Below are 19,830 nucleotides of genomic sequence, written 5' to 3'. Positions count from 1 at the left end.
TATATATACATGCATAGGTGCATGTAATATGTGTGTATGTATATACACATACATATCTGTACACACGCATAAGCACGCCTTGTTTCTCGAGAGAGCTAGTTGGTAATCATTCACCAGCACGCTATTCCATGTGGACCTTGATTTTGGCATCATTTGTGTAAGGAGAATATGTTAAGAGAAGACTTGGCTTTGCAGATCAGCTTTGCTAATTGCAGAAGACAGGATTTGAACCCAGACTACACCCAGAAGTTATGCTCTGAGGCCCCATCTGGCCACTCTACTGCCTCGGCTCTGAGTGCCCTCAGTCTACTACTTGGCAACGTGTGTTGTTGATGGATGCAGAGTCTCAAAGAAGGAAATGAATATGGCAGTGTTGTTCGTGCTGTCATTGCTGATCAGTTAACCAAACACTGCTTGTGACTTGTGTCATCTTTATTTTTTTTATTGAAATGTTCCAACCCACTGCATGATAATTGCCTGGGAATTAGCTGCGACATCTAAACACGGAGAAAGTAAGGTCTTAGCGACTCCCTTAGAGATTCACAACATACGTTTCTAAGTTATTCAGTAATATCCATGGACTGACTATAGGGCAGCTCCTGCAGCTGCAGCATGTGAATAAATTTTTCACTGTGCGACAAGTTCCCTGTGCCATTCTTTGGACCCCAGGCAGAGGAATAGGCAAGGTCTGAACCAAGTAACAGAATTTCCTGCTCAGTTGCTAAACTTCCTAAAGTCACTTCAGCACTGAGCCTCCAGCACTTTGCACTGTGCTCAGGGCATCCTGGGCATTTAATGGGTATGTATTTAATCCAAGAACATTTGATAACCACTGAGGCTGAGAATGATTGTGAACAGGTGTGTACTTCCGATTTCCCATTTGGAAATCTGGGAATATTACCTACGCATGGATAACCTCAATCCATCATAGGAATTGCCTCTGAGTGATTGAAGGGTGTGATATAAATTCTAGGCTTTGTGATATTGAACGCACCTCTTGTATCTAGAGTTGACCTTCTTCGGGGCCTCAGGAGCTCTCTGCGGGTACACTCGGAAAGCAAGTTCATGGTTAGCAAAATCTGATTAGGAAGTGAATTGAAATGTAGGAACAGAAATTGGCCTGCAGAATGTTTTCAAAAATTAACAATCATTTTTAAAGGGTATGCTGCTCTTTCCTAAATTGTGTGTCATTTTACAATATGTAAATAAATGTGGTTTTGTATTAAGGCACCCACAAAGGGACTCAGATTATATCCCATTTCACAGTTGAATTTGTAGTTGGGGCCGAGAGATGTCACGTGACTTGCCCCAAATCACCCAGAAGTCTGATACCTTAGAATTCTTAGTCCTTATATTTGTATACGCCATGACTGAAAGGTAACTTTGGCTTTTTCTTCCCATCTGCGTCTAGGACTGTGAATTACCATCTTGTCACCCTCCCCCCGCTGCCCCGGAAGCAAGGAGAAGCACACACAGTGCTCCAAGGACCCAGTGGCGATTTGGGTCTTGGACGCCAGTAAGAACGGAAGAAGTAGAGAGGGTGGGAGGGAAGGCAGACGTTCTCTGACATGACTTGAGAAAGTAGGTTTCTACCCAGTGAGTGACTGTTTCAGATAACATTTCTGCATTGTTTTATTCCAACACCCAGTGCTCAGCCACTTGTGGAAAAGGTACCCGGATGAGATATGTCAGCTGTCGGGACGACGATGGCTCTGTGGCTGACGAGAGTGCCTGTGCAACCCTCCCTAGACCAGTGGCAAAGGAGGAATGTTCTGTGACCCCCTGTGGGCGGTGGAAGGCTCTGGACTGGAACCCGGTAAGCAAGTGAATTCTTTGGAATTGGGAGAGGACTGGGGGAGCTGTAAGGAGGATGACTAGTCGTGGGTCCCCAAGGTCAACGGGCACTGTTTTAGAATTGGACTTGGTTGTGAGATATTCGTCTCCGCATATGTGCAGCTGGTATGAATCTTAGCCAGATGTGCAAGAAATGCACATTTTTTAAAAATGTGTAAATCAACTTACAACCCCTTAAGCCCACATCCTGTTGGGCTGGTTGGAAAATGCAGTCTTAACTGAGCCAAGTCACATTAGAATGTAGTAGGCTTGTGGAGTACCAGAAGTAGCAGGGAGAAGTGGGGGGAGTAAGGGGAGGGCCTCAACTTGCATCTGGGTGCCTCCTGCATCCCATGGTCCCTTCAAGTCCTGTGCCTCTGGCTTCCCTGCTGAGAGGGAGAAGTAGGAACCCTCAGGCAATGCTGGGGACCCAGCCTCCTGTGCACACCAGGAACCACCTGTGGACTTTTATAAAAGTAGAAAAACCTTTGTGTTCGGGTAACTCCTGCTTTCTGTCTTGCAAAAGCTCCCAAGTCCAGGAAATACAGAGCTTAGGACAGGTGAAGAGAATGGAGATGAATATCTCAATAAATACCATAATACATATATGAAATTTGAGAGGTGGATTCAGAGATGTGTAAAAATCCAGACATTGACATTAACTGGCTGCATGACCTTGAGCAGTCTGGTGTTAGTCCTTGAACTTGAGTTTCTTCTGCTCTTAAAAGAGGCCAAAAAGAATATCTACCTTATAAGGCTGTTGTAAGGATTATTTGAGCTTCTGTCTGTTAAATGCTTAGAACAAAGAAGGTGCTCAGTAAATGGTAGATAATCTCACTCTCACGCCCTGAGTTCTCAAACATACACACGTACATCTATCAGATCCATCTGTCTACCTGTCTACCAGGTATTTAGGAAGAGCAATGCCTGACAAATAAGAAAGTCCTTGCCTTTATGAAGATCATTCCAATGGCGATTCCAGTCAGTGAGCAATAAAGATATAAATATATGATATAGCACCAGATACTGATACATACCAGAAAAAAGGTCAAACACAGTAATGGCAGAGAGAAAGAGGTGATGTGCTTTTAGACAAGGTGGTCAGAAAAGCCTCACATTGCATTGAGCAGGGCTTGCATGGAGTGAAGCAGTGAACCACATGGATATCCGTGTTGTACAGCAGAAAGTAGAGCAGCTGCAAAAACTCTGAGACGGGGGTGTTCTTGGCCTGCTCAAAAAGCATCCATAAGGCCCATGGGGCTGGAGTGCAGTGTGGAGAGTGGTAAGAGATGTGTCAAAAAGGTAGCCAGTGGCCACATCATGAAGGGCCTACTAGGTCAAGGTAAGGACTGTGGACATTATTCACAGTGAATTGGGAAGTCACTAGGTGAATGACATGATCTGACTATTGTTTGCAAGGGTCGTGTTTTATGATATGTGGATAACAGACTTGGGTTGGGAGGAAGACGTCAAGATTACAAGCAGGAGCCCAGCTGAAAGGCTACTGCAATAGTCCTGGCAAGGGAAGGCGGTGGCCTGGACTAGGGAGGTGATGGCAGAGATGGTGGGAAGTGGCTGATGGGGATGTATCTTGCGTACTGGGCCGACAGGGCTTCTCCATGAAAATGACCATGAGGTGGGAAGAAAAGAGACAGGGAGATGCCAGGGTTTTGGGCCTGAGCGACTGGCTGAACCACCCTTTCTCTTTCTGAACGTCCAATATAGTGCTCCGTGACGTGTGGGCAAGGGAGGACCACCCGGCAAGTGGTCTGTGTCAACTACAGCGACCACGTGATCGATCAAATCGAGTGTGACCTGGATTATATCCCAGAAACCGACCAGGACTGTTCCATGTCACCATGCCCTCAGCGGACCCCAGACGGTGGCCTCGCTCAGCACCCTTTCCAAAACGAGGGTTATCGCCCCAGGAGCGTCAGCCCTAGCCGCACCCACGTGCTCGGAGGAAACCAGTGGAGGACCGGCCCCTGGGGAGCAGTGAGTATTCCCTGAAGCCTTTGCGAATTTGCTTTCTTCTCTTTCATTTGATGTAGTGCTTGGAGGGAAACAAACTAGAAACACCTCTGGAGCATATTTATGTCAGAAGGGATTGACACTGTGCATTTTCATTTGTTGAGGTTAATTGCAGTCCCGGAAGCGGTGTCACTTGAGACAGTCTGCCCGCACCTTCTAAGCTACCTTAACTGGGTGGAGGGGAGGGGGTGTCACTGCTGGATGATTTGATCAGGCAGCTTCCTGGAAGGTAATGTGAAGCTGTGATGATTGATCCTGGAGGTGGCAGGCAGCTCCTACCTGAAGGAAAATTAAAAGGGCAAAAGAACTTTTCTGAAAGGGAGTTTTTAATGAAAGTCATTTTCCTTCTTGCTATTTTCCAGATGAGTGTAGTCTTGAAATGGCACAATTGCTATGCCATCTGTAATAGTAGATCATTGTCTTGGATTAGGAGAGAAGGACGAGGCTGGGTAAAATCTGTGCTTAGAGGGAAAATTCCGTAACTGAATGGTTATCAGCACAAGCTTTAAGGAAAGATGCCTCTGTTTGATCCAAGGACTTGCACTATCAGATTTTGGTATCTTTGGCAGGTCCCCTCTCCTCTTGGAGCCTGTTTCCTCATCTGTAAAACAAAGTTAACAGTAACTCCAACTTTCTTGGGTTGTCGTAAGCATTAAATACAACAATGCAAATATAGTGTTGTACACTCTGCCCACCATCGTGAAAATTTAATAAATGTCGACGATTATTTTTATTGTTATTGTTATCTTTGTCCTTCAAATTAGGAAGACCTTGACAAATAATATTTAGCCAGCATTCAAGGGAAAAATATGCTCTCGAAAGTTTCAGAATTTTTATTGAATAATTTTCCAAAAAATAATTTTATTGTGGAATACTGGACACATCTAAAGGAACTTCAGGAGGGGTAAGGTAGCAAGAGACCCTGGGGAGGTATGGGGAGTTTGGTGTTTATTAATCACTCATGAAGTCTTCTTTTTAATTGTTTACTATTCATTTCCTTCTAGTACTGCTAATTGTGTTTAATTATTTCTGGACTAAAAAGCATTAGAAGGAACCTGTCAGTTTCCCACCATGGTTATGTTTCAATAAATTAGGTTTACTTTCCTGTGAATGCAGATAGCCACTGAGTGTTTTCACACACTGCACCTGTTGGTTGTAAGCAGAACATCTGCCTGGGACCTTCACCACCTCATTCTCCTCCCTTACTTCCCACTTTGAGGCTTCCTTTGCCTGGGTTAGAAGAAATTTGGGTTCTGAGAAATTAAAGGGCGATCAAGAGAGGTCATCACTGAGTGTCCCATGATTTTTCCAGTGGAAAAAATTCACAACTCAAACATGTGTGTTCTAATGATAACACTAGAACTTAAAAAAAAAAAAAGGCACTGAAAGCTATTCTTATTTAGGACTACATTTGTGGATAATGCATTCCTTTAAGATTGAATGATTCTGCCCTTGGGCAGAGTTCCCAATTAGGGAGGATTAGGTAACCTTTTTGCAGCAGTGGGCAATACCATTCTTCTCATTGTGCCTGTTTTTTGTTTGGGGATTTTTTTTTTTCTAAGTTAAGTGAGGCTGAAGGTGGACAATGTGATTTTTCAGCTCTAGGCTGACGTGCCTGACTTACTCCCAGGAGAGTGTGGCATGTGTATACACCTCTGTGTGGTTCGGGATGCATGGTTCTTCCTGCCTGCCACAGCAGGAAAGGCAGCAAAGAATCATGAACACTAGAGAATGGGACTCTAACGTTTTCAGTAGTTTCTGGAATCAGAACCTCATTTTACAGTATGTTTTTGCGTAAACCTGAACCTTCTGTAAGTTTTTTGGTGTGTTACCAACTAGGGGTCTCTGGTTGCAAGCAAAAGAAAAGGAACTGATTCCTTCAAGGGAAAGCAAAACAAACAATACTGTTCATTTAGCCCCAGTAGAGACTGGGACCAGAACATCTTCAGGGATCTAGCTAGGGGTTGGCAAATTTTTTCTGCAAAGGGCCAGGTAATAAATATTTTCAGCTGTGTGGACCATGCAGTCTCTGTTGCAGCTAACCAGCTCTGCTGTCTTAGCACAAAAGCAGGCATAGACACTATGTAAACACATGGAAATGGCTGTGTTCCCATAACACTTTAGTCATAAAAACAGCTTGCAGGCCAGATTTGGCCCCCAGGCCAAATGCCAATCTCTGATCTCTAGATGTAACAGTATCTACAGTATAATTTTGTGTGTGTGTGTGTGTGTGTGTGTGTGTGTGTGTGTGTGTGTGGTACGTGGGCCTCTCCCGTTGCGGAGCACAGGCTCCAGACGTGCAGGCTCAGTGGCCATGGTTCACGGGCCCAGCCGCTCCGCGGCATGTGGGATCCTCCCGGACTGGGGCACGAACCTGTGTCCCCTGCATCGGCAGGTGGACTCTCAACCACTGCACCACCAGGGAAGCCCCAGTATAATTTCTATAAGGAGTTTCTGTCTTAATGAACCCTTTTCAACTCTGAACGACCCTTGAGTTGCTCTGCTCAGTATTCAAATTCCCAGGAAAGTCTGATTGGCAGCCCGTTCCTCTTACTCCTTGATCAGGGAAATGTAGAGCATCTTAAAACACAGTCCCACTAAGGTGACATCCATTGGTGGAGCAGTGATTCCTTAAAGGAAAATTGGGCTGCCAGGTGTTAAGGGGAAGTATAGTAGGCAGATAAAAATACCAGATGTCCATCATCTCTTGCTTCCCTAGTGGCCATTCTCTCTTGTTTTGTTCAGTGTGGATGATAGGTACAGGGTTTGTTCAAAGGAACGTTTACCTGGGAAAATATGTCATCTGAAGAGGACAGGAAAATTGTTAACAAAATAAGTCCAGAGTGAAATTCTGCAACATGGGAATGGAACTAAGAATCCCTGTTAATCAAAAAATGGCAAAATTGGACCTGGAGAAAGATGATGTACATTACTTCACCTGTGTATGGGAGTATAAAGACCCAGGCCGATGCTGGGTTCAGAACTGTGCAAGCACAAGTTCTAGACTGTATGGCGCAATTGCTTGGCCCCCAGCTGAGCGCTATCTCTCTTTGGTCACATTCTCAATAGGAAGCATCTGACTGGTCACTGGGCAGCCAGTAGATTAGTTGACCTTGGATTTGTTATCCTTCCTTGCTCCACTCAGCCATATTGAAGGGAGGGTAGCATGTGGTTTATGGAACTATTGCTTCTAGAAACTCTAATTGGATCAGGCAGTAGATCCTGTGACCAGCACTGTAGGATCTAATAGGAATACAAGTATGACATTGATCCCCTCTGAAGGAGCTTACCATTTTATTGGGACAATAACACAGGTGACATAATAAACAAATAATACAAGATTTTATTTTCAAAGGAAAAATTCAAGGGCCAAAATATATATATTCCAAATCTGTTTACAATATGGAAGGTCCTTCCTAATGTTTTAAATTCTGGTCCCCAAACAAAGCCGATTAAAATAATAGTTCTCTTTGTTTCTCACATAATAAGCTGTTTAAAAGTAGAAAACAAATATTTTTAAGTTTCGAGTGAGTATATCAGAACCCTCAGAGAATAGAGGTAGGATTTTTGTAAATCAAAAATTACCTAAATATTTGTTCAGACAGAATTCATAAATCTATTTTCCTGCTCTACATTTAAAAATTAAACTCGGGGCCTCCCTGGTGGCGCAGTGGTTAAGAGTCCGCCTGCCGATGCAGGGGATACGGGTTCGTGCCCCGGTCTGGGAGGATCCCACATGCCGCGGAGCGGCTGGGCCCGTGAGCCATGGCCGCTGGGCCTGCGCATCCGGAGCCTGTGCTCCGCAACGGGAGAGGCCACAACAGTGAGAGGCCCACATACCGCAAAAAGAAAAAAAATAAAAATAAAATAAAATAAATAAACTCAGTATTTTTATTTTTATTTATTTTTATTTATTTATTTTTTTTTTTGCGGTACGCGGGCCTCTCACTGTGGTGGCCTCCCCCGTTGCGGAGCACAGGCTCCGGACACGCAGGCTCAGCGGCCATGGCCCACGAGCGCAGCCGCTCCGCGGCATGTGGGATCCTCCCGGACCGGGGCACGAACCCGTGTCCCCTGCATCGGCAGGCGGACTCCCAACCACTGCGCCACCAGGGAAGCCCTAAACTCAGTATTTTTGAAAATCATTCATAATTTGACCAGCGTAGGCAGGGAGATTGACCTGAAGTCCAGTACAATAAGCAAAAAATAAACATTTTCACATCCTTATATGGAAGAAGCCAACCAGCAAGGAGCATTATTTATGGGTATTTTGATACAACACTGGTTTGAGCTGGGGTTTGATAGCACAAATCAGCCATTGGAACTGGGAACTCAAAACAATGTTGCAGATGTGGTCGAAGACTTGATAATTCCTGAGAATTGGGTTGCTTGGAGGACTAGATGGTTGTTTTACAAGCAAACAGATTGTACAAGTTAAGGGTCAGAGTGAAGGAGACTAGCAAACACATCGGGTTTCAAAAGATAAGGAAATTATGGAAAGAAAAAAACACTCAAGATGTAGATAAATAAGAGAGCTATGAGAAGCTTGTGTGGGAAATTAGCTGAAGGGTGAACATAATTCTGTGACAACCATGAGAGGCGAGTAAGCAGTAGGCTCGTGCACCCGAAGAGAGGTCTGTCAATATGGAATTCAGGTTCACTGGGGAATAAAAATAAAGAAGGAAAACAAATCTTGCTACCATTAGCCACGGAAGTAGAGGCTTTTGCCAAGGGAGAGACGGGAACATTACCTGCAAGGAAATGATATGTAAGTGACATTCCGTGTTGCTTTCCTTGGGTAATTGAAGGAGTTAGTACAGAAGCTTAATTTCAACAACTGGCAATTCCTGAATCATGTGATTTGACCCCGATGTTGAAAGGGAAGTTAAATGTTGTTTCTAAATAAGCGCTTGCAGTTTTGAAAAGAAGAGAATTTCCCAGTAGACTGTGGTGTCAGTCAGCACGTCTGTACCTCTCAGAGGTGCAAAGGATGAATAGGACAGCTTTGGAAATCCCAAGACATGATCACTCATTAGGCATTTATTAAACACCTACTGAGACCTAACCTGCTCAAGGGGGAAGCCGTGTTTCTGCCCTCCAGGTGTTGCTAAGACGTGAACTTTAAACAGCCCCACGGAAGGGAGGTTCTCAGGATTGCTTTCTGTCCATTGTGGACGACTTGAGAATGGTCTCTGCCACATTTGTCTCTGACCCTTCAACCAGCTGCTTTTTGTGTCCCTGAGATGGAGATCGAGGTAGGGATTAACCTGTTGACTGATGTCTGCTGTGTTCAGTGTTCCAGTACCTGTGCTGGTGGGTCCCAGCGGCGTGTTGTTGTGTGTCAGGATGAAAATGGATACACCGCCAACGACTGCGTGGAAAGAATCAAACCCGATGAGCAGAGATCCTGCGAATCTGGCCCTTGCCCTCAGTGGGCTTATGGCAGCTGGGGAGAGGTGAGAGCAAACTCCACTTATACATCCTTTGGGAAAAAACAAACACCAAGCAGTGTTATTGTTCATAGTTTATTTGAAGAAAAGAACTAGCTCTTGTTAAAGCTTCTTGATTTCAGGTTAACTAGGAGAACTGTCTTAATTCTGGACTATTTTAAAAGTGCATTTATTACCAAGTAGATACAGCTTGACTACATAGGAGAGAAAAGTTAAGAAAGAATGCAGATAAACGCTACTTTAAATTGTTAACCTCTGCTGATTAAAACATGGGTGCTTTTAAAGTGATTGAAAATGTGTGTTAAATCAGTCAATGGAAATTTTGCCATCTTCTTCATAGCTTTGGGGTGTTTGTGATATACCTTGTTCCCATGGCATCGTGTCTCCTAATATTTCAAATCCCTGATGAACCAGAATGAATAGGAGCAGTTATTCCTATCAAAGGTGTATAGTCTCAAATAATAAAATTCTTCAGCTCTTAACTTTTAAGAATTGCCTGCTATGACCGATGAAAGGCAATAGAATATTTGGAGCAGACAAAACTGGGTCCCATTCCCAGGCCTGGCTCTTACAAGCTTTGTGGCTTTAACAAATAATGTAACTTTGCCAAATGTCTGTATTCTCGTCTATAAATGGGAATAATAATGGCACTCACTTCACAGTGTCCACATCTATTATATGAGATAGTGCGTGTCCAAAGCCTAGCCCATAGCCTTCAATCACAGTTAACTGCTTTTATAATAATGATAATCAGTATTATTACTCCCAATAATACTCATTAGCATTAGCATTACTATTATTATCGAATGGGGTTTTGAGCCACTGTCATGTGTAGGACTTAGATGCTTATTGTTTTGTATTTAATTAACAAAGAATATATCTCTCTACTCTTGAATCCACAGGGAGAACCCATATTTAGAGTTTGTTGAGTTGTTCTGTCTTGACTGTAAAATTTATAAAATAACACACGAGGATTAACATCGTGGAGACCCCCCACCCCCCACCAACAGGGGAACAAAGACACATGAGATGGACGGGCATGTTTGTCCACACCCCTGGCTAAACGAAATCACGTGTCCACATTTCATGCTTTCATCCACGTAACCTAGTAGTCACAGGCACTTGTAACGGAGAGTTTTAACTTTCGGTGATAATACGTCATTCTGGAGGGCTTTGCTGAAAGGCCGGAAGGGGAAGTCAGGTTTGGAGACGTGTATATTGTGGGTTTCCCAAAACTCCTCGTAAAGTCCTGTCCCATGGGGCCTGTGCTTCAGCTTCTGTAATTGGATAGAAGCCAGGAGAGTACGCGCATTTGCTGGGATGCTGGCTGTCAGCACGGACCAGATCATTCCAAATTCTGTGGGAGATCTGGCCTTGACACAGCAGGGGAACAGTCAGTGTTCCTGGATGTGAGCACAGCGGTACTGTCCAAGAAATACAACTTGTTCCTGCCTCAGAAGTGTGGGTCTAGCCAACAGTCAGAACCTTATCCAATGTTCCCACCACACTGTTTACTCATCCTAGGGGAAAACCATCATTATGCTCAGATTCAGAGATAACATAAAATATTTGAACGTCAGAAAGGTCTATGGAGACAGAATAGACAAAGGTTGGTTACAACTTCTTAGAGGTTGCCAGAAAATAAAACCAGCTAAGTCATTATTTCCTTTATTTGGTACTGAGTGGTTTTTAGATTTTTGTTTCTTTGATTTTTGGTTTTGAATACCTCAAAAAAAGGCTGTAGTCTTATCCTAGACACCTGCTGTTGAATTGACTTTGATCAAGTGAAACTCTTAAGCTCAGTTGCCCCATATATAAAATGCAGCAAATAATTACACTCTCCTCTTGATGAGATAATATATATAAAAGCGCTTAGTACAGATGAAGAGCAAATGCTCAGTAAACAATACCTACCATGAAAGTAGAGGGCTCCGGTCTGCTGTGTATATTACTTTTGGTAACTCAGCTTCATTCTGCCTACAGACTTATCTTGCCGGATGCTGTAATAGAGTCTGGCTAAGACATTTTTCTTACAGGAAAAGAAAATTTGCCACTGGCTATTCAGGCAAAATAACTGCAGCCTTCCTTTTTCTTCTTCCAGTGTACTAAGCTGTGCGGTGGAGGCTTGCGGACAAGACTGGTGGTCTGTCAGCGGCCCAGCGGGGAACGGTTTCTAGATCTGAGCTGTGAAATTCTTGACAAGCCTCCAGATCGAGAGCAATGTAACACACATGCTTGTCCTCAAGATGCTGCATGGAGTACTGGCCCTTGGAGTTCGGTACGGCCCTAACTATTCATGTTTGTTAAGCAAAATATGTAACTAACATGCCCAATTCCAAGGTGTTCTGGGTCACTCCTTTGAGACAGATAATTATCCTCCTCACAAGGGCATCCCTGAAACTGTGCTATACACAGTCTGCTATTTTCTTCATATTGACATACAACAGAATTAATTTTTTTTATGAGATTGCCAAAGTGACTTTACAGGTGACTTGTACCTCATACCAGCCTTTGCCAATACCCAGAAGTAGCATCCTTTCCTATAACTAGACTATATATATTTGTGTGTGTGTGTGTGTGTGTGTGTTTAAGAAACTAAATAACTCCGTGCCGTTATTAAGCTCCAAAGTGATTTAAGCAGACAACTCAAAAGCAGATATTCTCTCTTTTTCTAAGCTGGTAGTTTTGACTTTGGTGGGAAGATACCTGCTTATTGAGGCCAAAGCAATTTTTGATTCAGAGACTATACCTTGCCTCTCTGTGACTCGGGTACAGCTCTCAACACAATCACCAAAAAGGTTGTGCCCACAAAATCGACTGGACCCATTTGGAAAATTCAAAAGACCAGAAGTGGACTCAGTGACCTGATGCCATTCAAGGCATCTGAAATGTTCTCTCTTCTATCAAGACACAAAGCCTGTTTGAGACCATTTTTTTCTTTGGTCCTAGGCTTCCTTTGCGATCTACTTTTAAATGACATTGTGAGACAGATTCGCCTCTGTAAATACTATGCAAACTTCTGGGGCAGCTCTTGGCAAACAGAAGGATAGGCTATGTCAAAACGATACTGTGGCTAAATTGTGCCATAGGTATGGAGTCATTAGGGCTGTTTCATGTAAATAGAGTAAACATTCCTGTGAATACATTAATTGCACTGAAGCTGAATTAATATTATATTAAGTCATATCCAAAAGGCTTTTTTATTCCATAGAGTTCTGAGGAAAAGTCTTAACCATTCCTAAAACCAACTAAAGAGCCGATTAACTGACCTGACATGGCTAATACCTGTTGACACTTCTAAGAGTCAAGGGTTTCAGTGTCAGAGATTGTGTCTGCAGGTAGAACACTAGCTGTATAACTACTGTACTTTGTATTAAGTAGAAATCTAGAAGAATTTAGAGCATTATCTCAACTGGTACTATTCAGCTGGGCTCTGAGGATTTTTTTCAAGGGCATTTCAGATGTATTGTTCACCCAGAGTATTTCGTCTGCAATACTGGCATTCTCCCAAAATGAACATTTTGAAAAAGATCAGAAATAACCTTAGAATGTCAAGAACATCTTCTGACATTCCAGCTTCCCTAAGTCACCTATTACATATTATTTTTCATGAAATTTTCCCTCTTGAGCCCATTATATTTTCATCCCTTCCACTTAGCCAACACCAATACCACACTGGAGTATATATCAAAAAATCTAGTAGCTCTCTAAAAAGTTGTGTTTCTTTAATACTGACCAAAAAACATCTCCTAACCCTCAAAGGGTATGTGTGTGTGTATATATAATATAATAATAATATAATATTATACACTATATATTGTATATAATATATACAATATATATTATATAGTATATATACATTAGTTTCCACAGCATTCTCTTTCTTGAACACTTTCTAAACACAGCTTAATTTTTTTTTTTACACCGGATCACCACCCTCTCCCACAGATATTTTAAGAGCTTAAGTGCTTAAATTTTAAAATATGATCTGCTAATTAACTGAAGACTTTAAGTTTTTCTTATTGTAGTTGTTGTTCTTGGGGCTGCACATAGTTTTCTGAAACACACAGAGAAAAAGAGAGAGATTCTAAATGCTCTGTAATGCACAGGAGCAAATACACAGATTTTGAAAACATTTTTGCTGCCCATGCAATTTTAATGCTTCCTTTTTAAAGTGATCATTATTCAAATGCCTCTGCAGCCTGGGAGCAAGACCACTTCTACAAGGCTTTTTATTGTGATTTTTAAAACAACTAAATCAAAAACATTTTATTTAAATAGATCCATTTGTAATATATTCCTTAAATTATGTGTGTGAGGGCAGCCTTTTAGATTCCTACTGTAGGATTTGGATTTTACTTTTATGTTGACTTTTATTGATGCTTTGGTACAATTTCTTAGTAATTCTAGATTGAAGCATACCTCAGTGAATTGTGTTAACAGCCATAAAGCCACTTCTATGGTGCTTCATCATTGTAACTGAGAGTGACATTAACAACAACAAAAACTGTATTCAAGGTGCTAACATGTTGCTTTCAAGAGAAAGTGAACTTGATTTACTAGAGACCAAGGGTAGCCTTTAGTCCCCCTCCGGCCTTGTTGCTTTCTTTCCCCAAGTACTCCCAAGCTGGAGATAGTGTCGGGAAGCAACTATTGCTGTGTGAGTAGGTCTTTTCCAAGGTCAGAATGAAGATAGCCTAGTTCAACAGTTGTTACTAAGGAGAAGCATTTAGGAGAGAAACTCCAAATGGCTGTTAGCGTGGTGTCCAGACTCTCTAAAATGAAGCTTTTGTGAATGTAGGCTTCAGGTACCCATTTTAAGACCCTTAATTCTGGCTCAAGTCACTAGAGACTTAGAATCGTGACTGTGGAAAACACCTTCCCCAGATTTCGTCTTTTCTGTCCTCTTTTGAACGTGTCCTTGCACTCTGACTTGGTAATGTTTTATTTTTGAAATAAGGTTCTTAACACTGATTTGCCTATTGCATGCACACATCCCGTGACTAGAGGGATAAATTGGAAAGAGAGCTGTCAAACTGTAGTGGGAAGTGGGTTAAAAAATCTGTAGCATTCTAGAGTAAGCTGCTTCAAGATAAAAATCAAAAAGGTTGCTAGGTGATGTCACCTATCCAAGATGGTCCTCCAGCCTTCCTTTTTGCATTGCCCCATGTATCTGCTTGCTGATTGCCTTGGAGACCATGGTTCTCCTTAGGAGAAATTGCTTGTGTGAGTTTTTCATGCCAAAACCTAAATGTGTTCTCTGAGCCTTGCTTTAGGTGCTTTGGAATAATGCCTGTCGACCCGGATAATGAGAATTTATGAGCTCACGAAGGAACTGTGCTTTTGTTTCTGCCTGGCCAACTTATGAATTTGTGTCTACCTCATTTTCATATTAAAGTTTGCAGCTTCTGTAGGCAGGAAGAGAAAATGTCTGACATCAGTATTTTATCACCTCACCACATCTATCTCTAGCAAAAATAAAGATTGTAAATATCACTACCATACTTTCCGAATACATTTTAAGCAGCCAAGCCTAGTATTATCTGAATATTTTGAGCAGTACAGATTTCTATGTGTTTATATAATAAAGCATATTTATTTTTTCCATGTTATTTAATTTTATATACAATGTTTAAAAATCAGTGTTTATCAGCAGACTGTAAAGGCAAATAGGCTGTGTGCTTAGAAATGCATGTATATGTTTCTTTTGGTTTTAAAAAGACACGTTTTAATTTTGTAAATCCCCTCCAACCTGTACCATCCCTCTCCCAAATCTGAGTTAGCCAAGTGGCAAGCTTTATGTAATTGGATAGTTCAGAATGTGTATTTTAGGGCTTCCCTGGTGGTGCAGTGGTTGAGAGTCCGCCTGCCGATGCAGGGGACGAGGGTTCGTGCTCCGGTCCGGGGGTATCCCACATGCCGCGGAGCGGCTAGGCCCGTGAGCCATGGCCGCTGGGCCTGCGCGTCTGGAGCCTGTGCTCCACAATGGGAGAGGCTGCAACAGTGAGAGGCTCGCGTACTGCAAAAAATAATAATAATAATAAATGTGTATTTTAAAGGGATACTTTAAAAATTATTTCTGGATTGGAAATGATGCTTAGTGATATAAACAAAAACATACGAGGCCTAATATTTTGTTGGGTTTATTTTCTTCTCTAATACTGTTGTCTTGATTCATTGAGTCTCACCTATGAAATATGAATGCTCTGTTTATTGAATTTGTAGATAATGCTAAGGCATAGCCAGAAGACAAAACCAGTGATTAGGAGAAATGGTTCTGAATATGTCAGAGGAGCCAGGTACAGGAAAAAGCTCACCTAATGTGCATCAATTTGATCATACCTTATTCTTTGTGTTCAGATAACTGTAAAAGACTTACAACATTTGTCAACTTTGTTATTTGTTCACCTGCAATACATATCAGAAGCATTTCTTATTAAAGAAAAATAAAGAAAACATAACAGTAACTTGAAAGTTTTAAGAGAACCTGCACTTTTCAAAAAATGATAAATCATAAAGATGACCTCAGATCTCTGCTGGTTCCACATTCCCCTGCTGAGCCTCCATTTTGCACTGTAGTTTGTTATGGTAACTGGGGGGGAAAGGACCAAAATAAGGGAGTCCCTGTATGCATTTGAGGGTTTTTTTATGAGGTGCTGAATAAGATAACTTCTCCAAAGCAGGTGATCGTAGCTAACGTTTACTGAGTATTTACTATGTACCAAGCCAAGTTAAGCAAATCTGTGTCACATTTAGCCCCCATGTTACCCTGTTGAGAGAGGTGTTTTTCTGAATCCATTTGACTGTGTGATAATCTTCTTTAGCAATACAACTTCAATGTCAGTATACCTTTTTTTTTTTCCTCTCCTGGGAGAAGGAAGGATTTATTACTTGTAGCCAGTAAGGAGAACACCAGGGATCTTTTGCAAAGCACTGTCTCCCAATGTCCTGTTTGTTTTGGTAGAAAGCAATAGCACATGTTCAGAATGACTTTTTTAAACTCCTGCTTATATTCAATAAAAGGATATGCCTAAAACTCACACTCCATCTAGACTCAACATTATTTAGCTAATACTGACATTGCCCCTTTGACTCCAGCAACAGAAAATCTAAATTTATAACTTTTACTGGTAAATTCCCATAACCGGCAGCTATGAACACTTCAAACAACTGAGTATGTTTAGGGAATGGCAAAACATCTCTCTTTTTTATTTTTAAAATATCATAATAGCCAGATTTGGAGGATGATATAAAGATTTGGGCTATAAGGAATATCACATTAAATGTGTATGCATTTTTTTTTATAAATATAAGATTTTTTTTCTTTACTAATGAAGACACATCTTAAACATACTTCTAGTGTCTTTTAAGAAAGAAATAAGAAACACATTATTTGCCTCTATCAATGTGGAGTATAAAAAATAAGATAGGTTTTTTTTTAATGAAAACATTATGACATATGAAATTACAAAGTTTATTTGAACTCAGGGTAGATTAAGACTCTGTAAACCACTCATCTCACATATGCTCCAAAAAAGCAAAACACTGGCCTGCATCTGTTTCATTGGAGATAAAACTTAGCTGGACTTTTTTTTTTTCCTCCGTATTTACAGTGATTGTATGCCTATCAGAGATTCTGTTCCTGCTTTCTGACAGCTGATATTTCATGATAGCTTGACAGATTTCTGTTTTTACAGTCTTAAAAAGTCCAAAGGCGGGGATGGGGGCAAGGGTAAGAGAGACATTAGACCCTGAGAAGGAGTGAAGGTCCTCCCCCATGACTCAGGTCAGCGAGTTGCCCTTCTGGAATAGACAGGAATGGAAACTTTGGAATGTGGAGTGGGAGGTAGAGGCTGAGTCCAAGTCTAATTGGCTGGGAGGGAATCGCGATTATTAAAGGCAGTTGAGGAAGATTTATGAGGAGGGCGTAAAAGACTCTGGGTCATTCCTTTAAAAAAAAAAGTCATTTTTTAGCCTACTGTGGGGCTAGTCTGTTCTGGATGCTAAGGATACAGCAATGAACAGCCAGAGCTATTCATTCTAGTGGGGAAACAGAAAAGTTGAATACATATAGAACTGACAATTTTTTCCTGGAAGCCTCACTACAACCATAAAAATACAAATTGCTATTAGGATATATATATATATATATATCTTCATGTTGTAATGATCTTTGTTCAACTGATATAAATTATTGATCTTGTCTTTCCTTTTAAATGTGCAGTTGCTTAATAATTTTCAGTGATAAATGCCCTCTCGCTGATGGCATGGAACCTTTCAAAACCTCCTGTCAGGAAATATGCTTCTGTTCACCTTTACATTAGAACCCAAACATGAGTTCAGGGGTCTGAGAGCCAGGATAAGTGGAGGGCCTGGCTTTCTGCCTCTCCTGTCTGGGGTCCTCAGCCTCCACACCAGCGTGGGAAGTTGTGGCTGAGAGTACATTTCCCCCTTTGTTATTTAATAGGTACCAATAAAAAGATCTGGAATGTGTGGATTGCCACATCACCATCTTTGCTTCTTGCTGTTGTTCATTTTCATGGATGGTTTTAATCACTGCAACATCCCTTTCCAGAAATTTATAAAATAGAAAATTGGCAGCCAAGAAAAGAGTGTACACGAAGTAGTATGGAAAAGAATCAGTATAGGCTGAACCTACAAAGCCACCATTCTTAACCAGGCCTGCATCCCCTTTCTCTTATTAGAATGAGGTTATGCCTTGACCAAAGCAGTCCAATAACTTTCCACAATGTTGGAAATGTTCTCTATCTTTGCTTTCCAATATGGAAGCCACTAGCCACATGTGGCTAATATTAAGCACTTATTATGTGGCCAAGTACAATAGGGATACTGCATTTTAAATTGTACTTAATTACTCTAAATATAAACATCCACCTGTGCCTGGTGGCTACCGTATTAGACAGGGCAACCTCAGGCAGTTAGCAATTAATATTCAACTAGCCAAGGGATCAGTAAACTTCTTAAAATAAATTGGGGAGAAAAGCCCTATGTCAGCATGTAATGGGTCCCTATGTAGGATGCCCTTGCATCTAATATGTACCATCCTCTTGTCATTCTTCTGTTTTGCACCATTGTTTGGGAACCCTTTAGTGGGTGTTCCCTGACAGCTGGGCATTGAAAAAGTAGCACAGGGAGATCAGCTCGGTGCTTTGTGACCACCTAGAGGGGTGGGATAAGGAGGGTGTGAGGGAGACGCAAGAGGGAGGGGATATGGGGATATATGTATATGTATAGCTGATTCACTTTGTTATACAGCAGAAACTAACACAACAACGTAAAGCAATTATACTCCAATAAAGATGTTAAAAAAAAGAAAAATACAATGGTCAAACCTAAAAAAAAAAAAAAAAAAAAAAAAAGAGCCTTTCAGAACCAGCTGTCTTTAGAGTAGTAACTCCAGGGCCTCCACATAAAAGCAGCTGTTAAAACAAACTCTCCTCTTTTGCATCTCAGAGTTCAAGTTCATCATGGCAGTAAGTTCAGTTAAGGAGAAAGAATGTTTATGTGTTCTATGGGTCGAAAGGGCAAGGTGTAATGATGCTTTTTAGGAGAGGGCAAAAATGGACAATGCCAGGTAGCCACCTTGTAGAAGCTTGAATTCCAAGAGACCATTTCCTCTTTGAAGGAGAAGTTTCAAGAAGGCAACTTTCATATTCCCTGAGCTCTGTAGGTAAAAGTTGAGTAGATTAGGTTTATGGAGCTGTCTCAAAGACACTTCAGAAGAATCAGAGCTGAGGCTGTGTCTCCTCCATCACTATAATTGCCGTCATTTAACTTTGCCTCCCCAGTGTTAAGAAAACCATTATGGTTTGTTTCATGTTCATACCCTGGACTGATGCACCCAGAAATTAAAATGTATGTAACGACATTGGCTGCAAATTGGCTGATGATGTCATCAGTTCTCTTTTCTAGCGACCAGATAGAGTTGTGGGGTTTTTTTGCCCCTTTAGGGTGACATCTGAATTAAACTATAAACCGTTCAGGTGGTCTGTTTTTAGAAGCCCTTTTTCATTTATTATCCTCACTCTTAGGTTGTCTGTATACTAAAATGGGAAATAAGTCAAATAACTCTCTCTAAGCCACCTTCTTCTGAAGTATCTCAGAAAGTAGATGAATGGATTGCTTCAGCTATGTGCAGAAGAGCTGTTTCCCCTCAGTTTTATACAGTGCATTTCCTCCCATAATTATTGTGACAGCTTTGACTTTTTATTATAACAATCACTTACATTTCGGAGCATTTACTTTCTGCTAGAAATTATGCAAAGCAATTCACTCACATTATCAAATTTAACCTCTTCTACTTGATGAGCTTGGCACCATCAGATAAATTAGCTAGTTGGTTCTAGGTCAAACTGTGGCTGAACCAGTTTCTGAGCTTGGTAACCAAGATATAATCCCCTCATCTTGCTGTTTAGTTGGTGAAGTGGTGAAAAGCTGTGGAAAGAGGATGTCTACAATTTAAGATTTTCTGTTTCTCCAGATGGTAACTGCTTGA

General features: G+C 41.4%; 1 protein-coding gene across 6 annotated transcripts in view; it reads left to right on the top strand.

Annotated features, from left to right (window-relative positions):
* Window positions 1–19,830, top strand: part of ADAMTS9 (ADAM metallopeptidase with thrombospondin type 1 motif 9) — a 171,761-nt gene that overhangs the window by 80,886 nt on the left and 71,045 nt on the right. For 3 of the 6 annotated variants that reach the window (XM_060109127.1, XM_060109130.1, XM_060109126.1), the window contains 5 exons: window positions 1,412–1,516; window positions 1,649–1,816; window positions 3,559–3,828; window positions 9,159–9,320; window positions 11,395–11,592. In XM_060109127.1, the coding sequence (XP_059965110.1) occupies window positions 1,412–1,516; window positions 1,649–1,816; window positions 3,559–3,828; window positions 9,159–9,320; window positions 11,395–11,592 (903 nt within the window). The remainder of the gene's footprint in view (window positions 1–1,411; window positions 1,517–1,648; window positions 1,817–3,558; window positions 3,829–9,158; window positions 9,321–11,394; window positions 11,593–19,830) is intronic. The other 3 variants (XM_060109129.1, XM_060109128.1, XM_060109131.1) reach the window with 3 other exon arrangements.

This window comes from Mesoplodon densirostris, chromosome 10, assembly GCF_025265405.1.
Source record: "Mesoplodon densirostris isolate mMesDen1 chromosome 10, mMesDen1 primary haplotype, whole genome shotgun sequence".
Taxonomy (NCBI): domain Eukaryota; kingdom Metazoa; phylum Chordata; class Mammalia; order Artiodactyla; family Ziphiidae; genus Mesoplodon; species Mesoplodon densirostris.
This window is presented reverse-complemented; position numbering and strand designations above follow the sequence as displayed.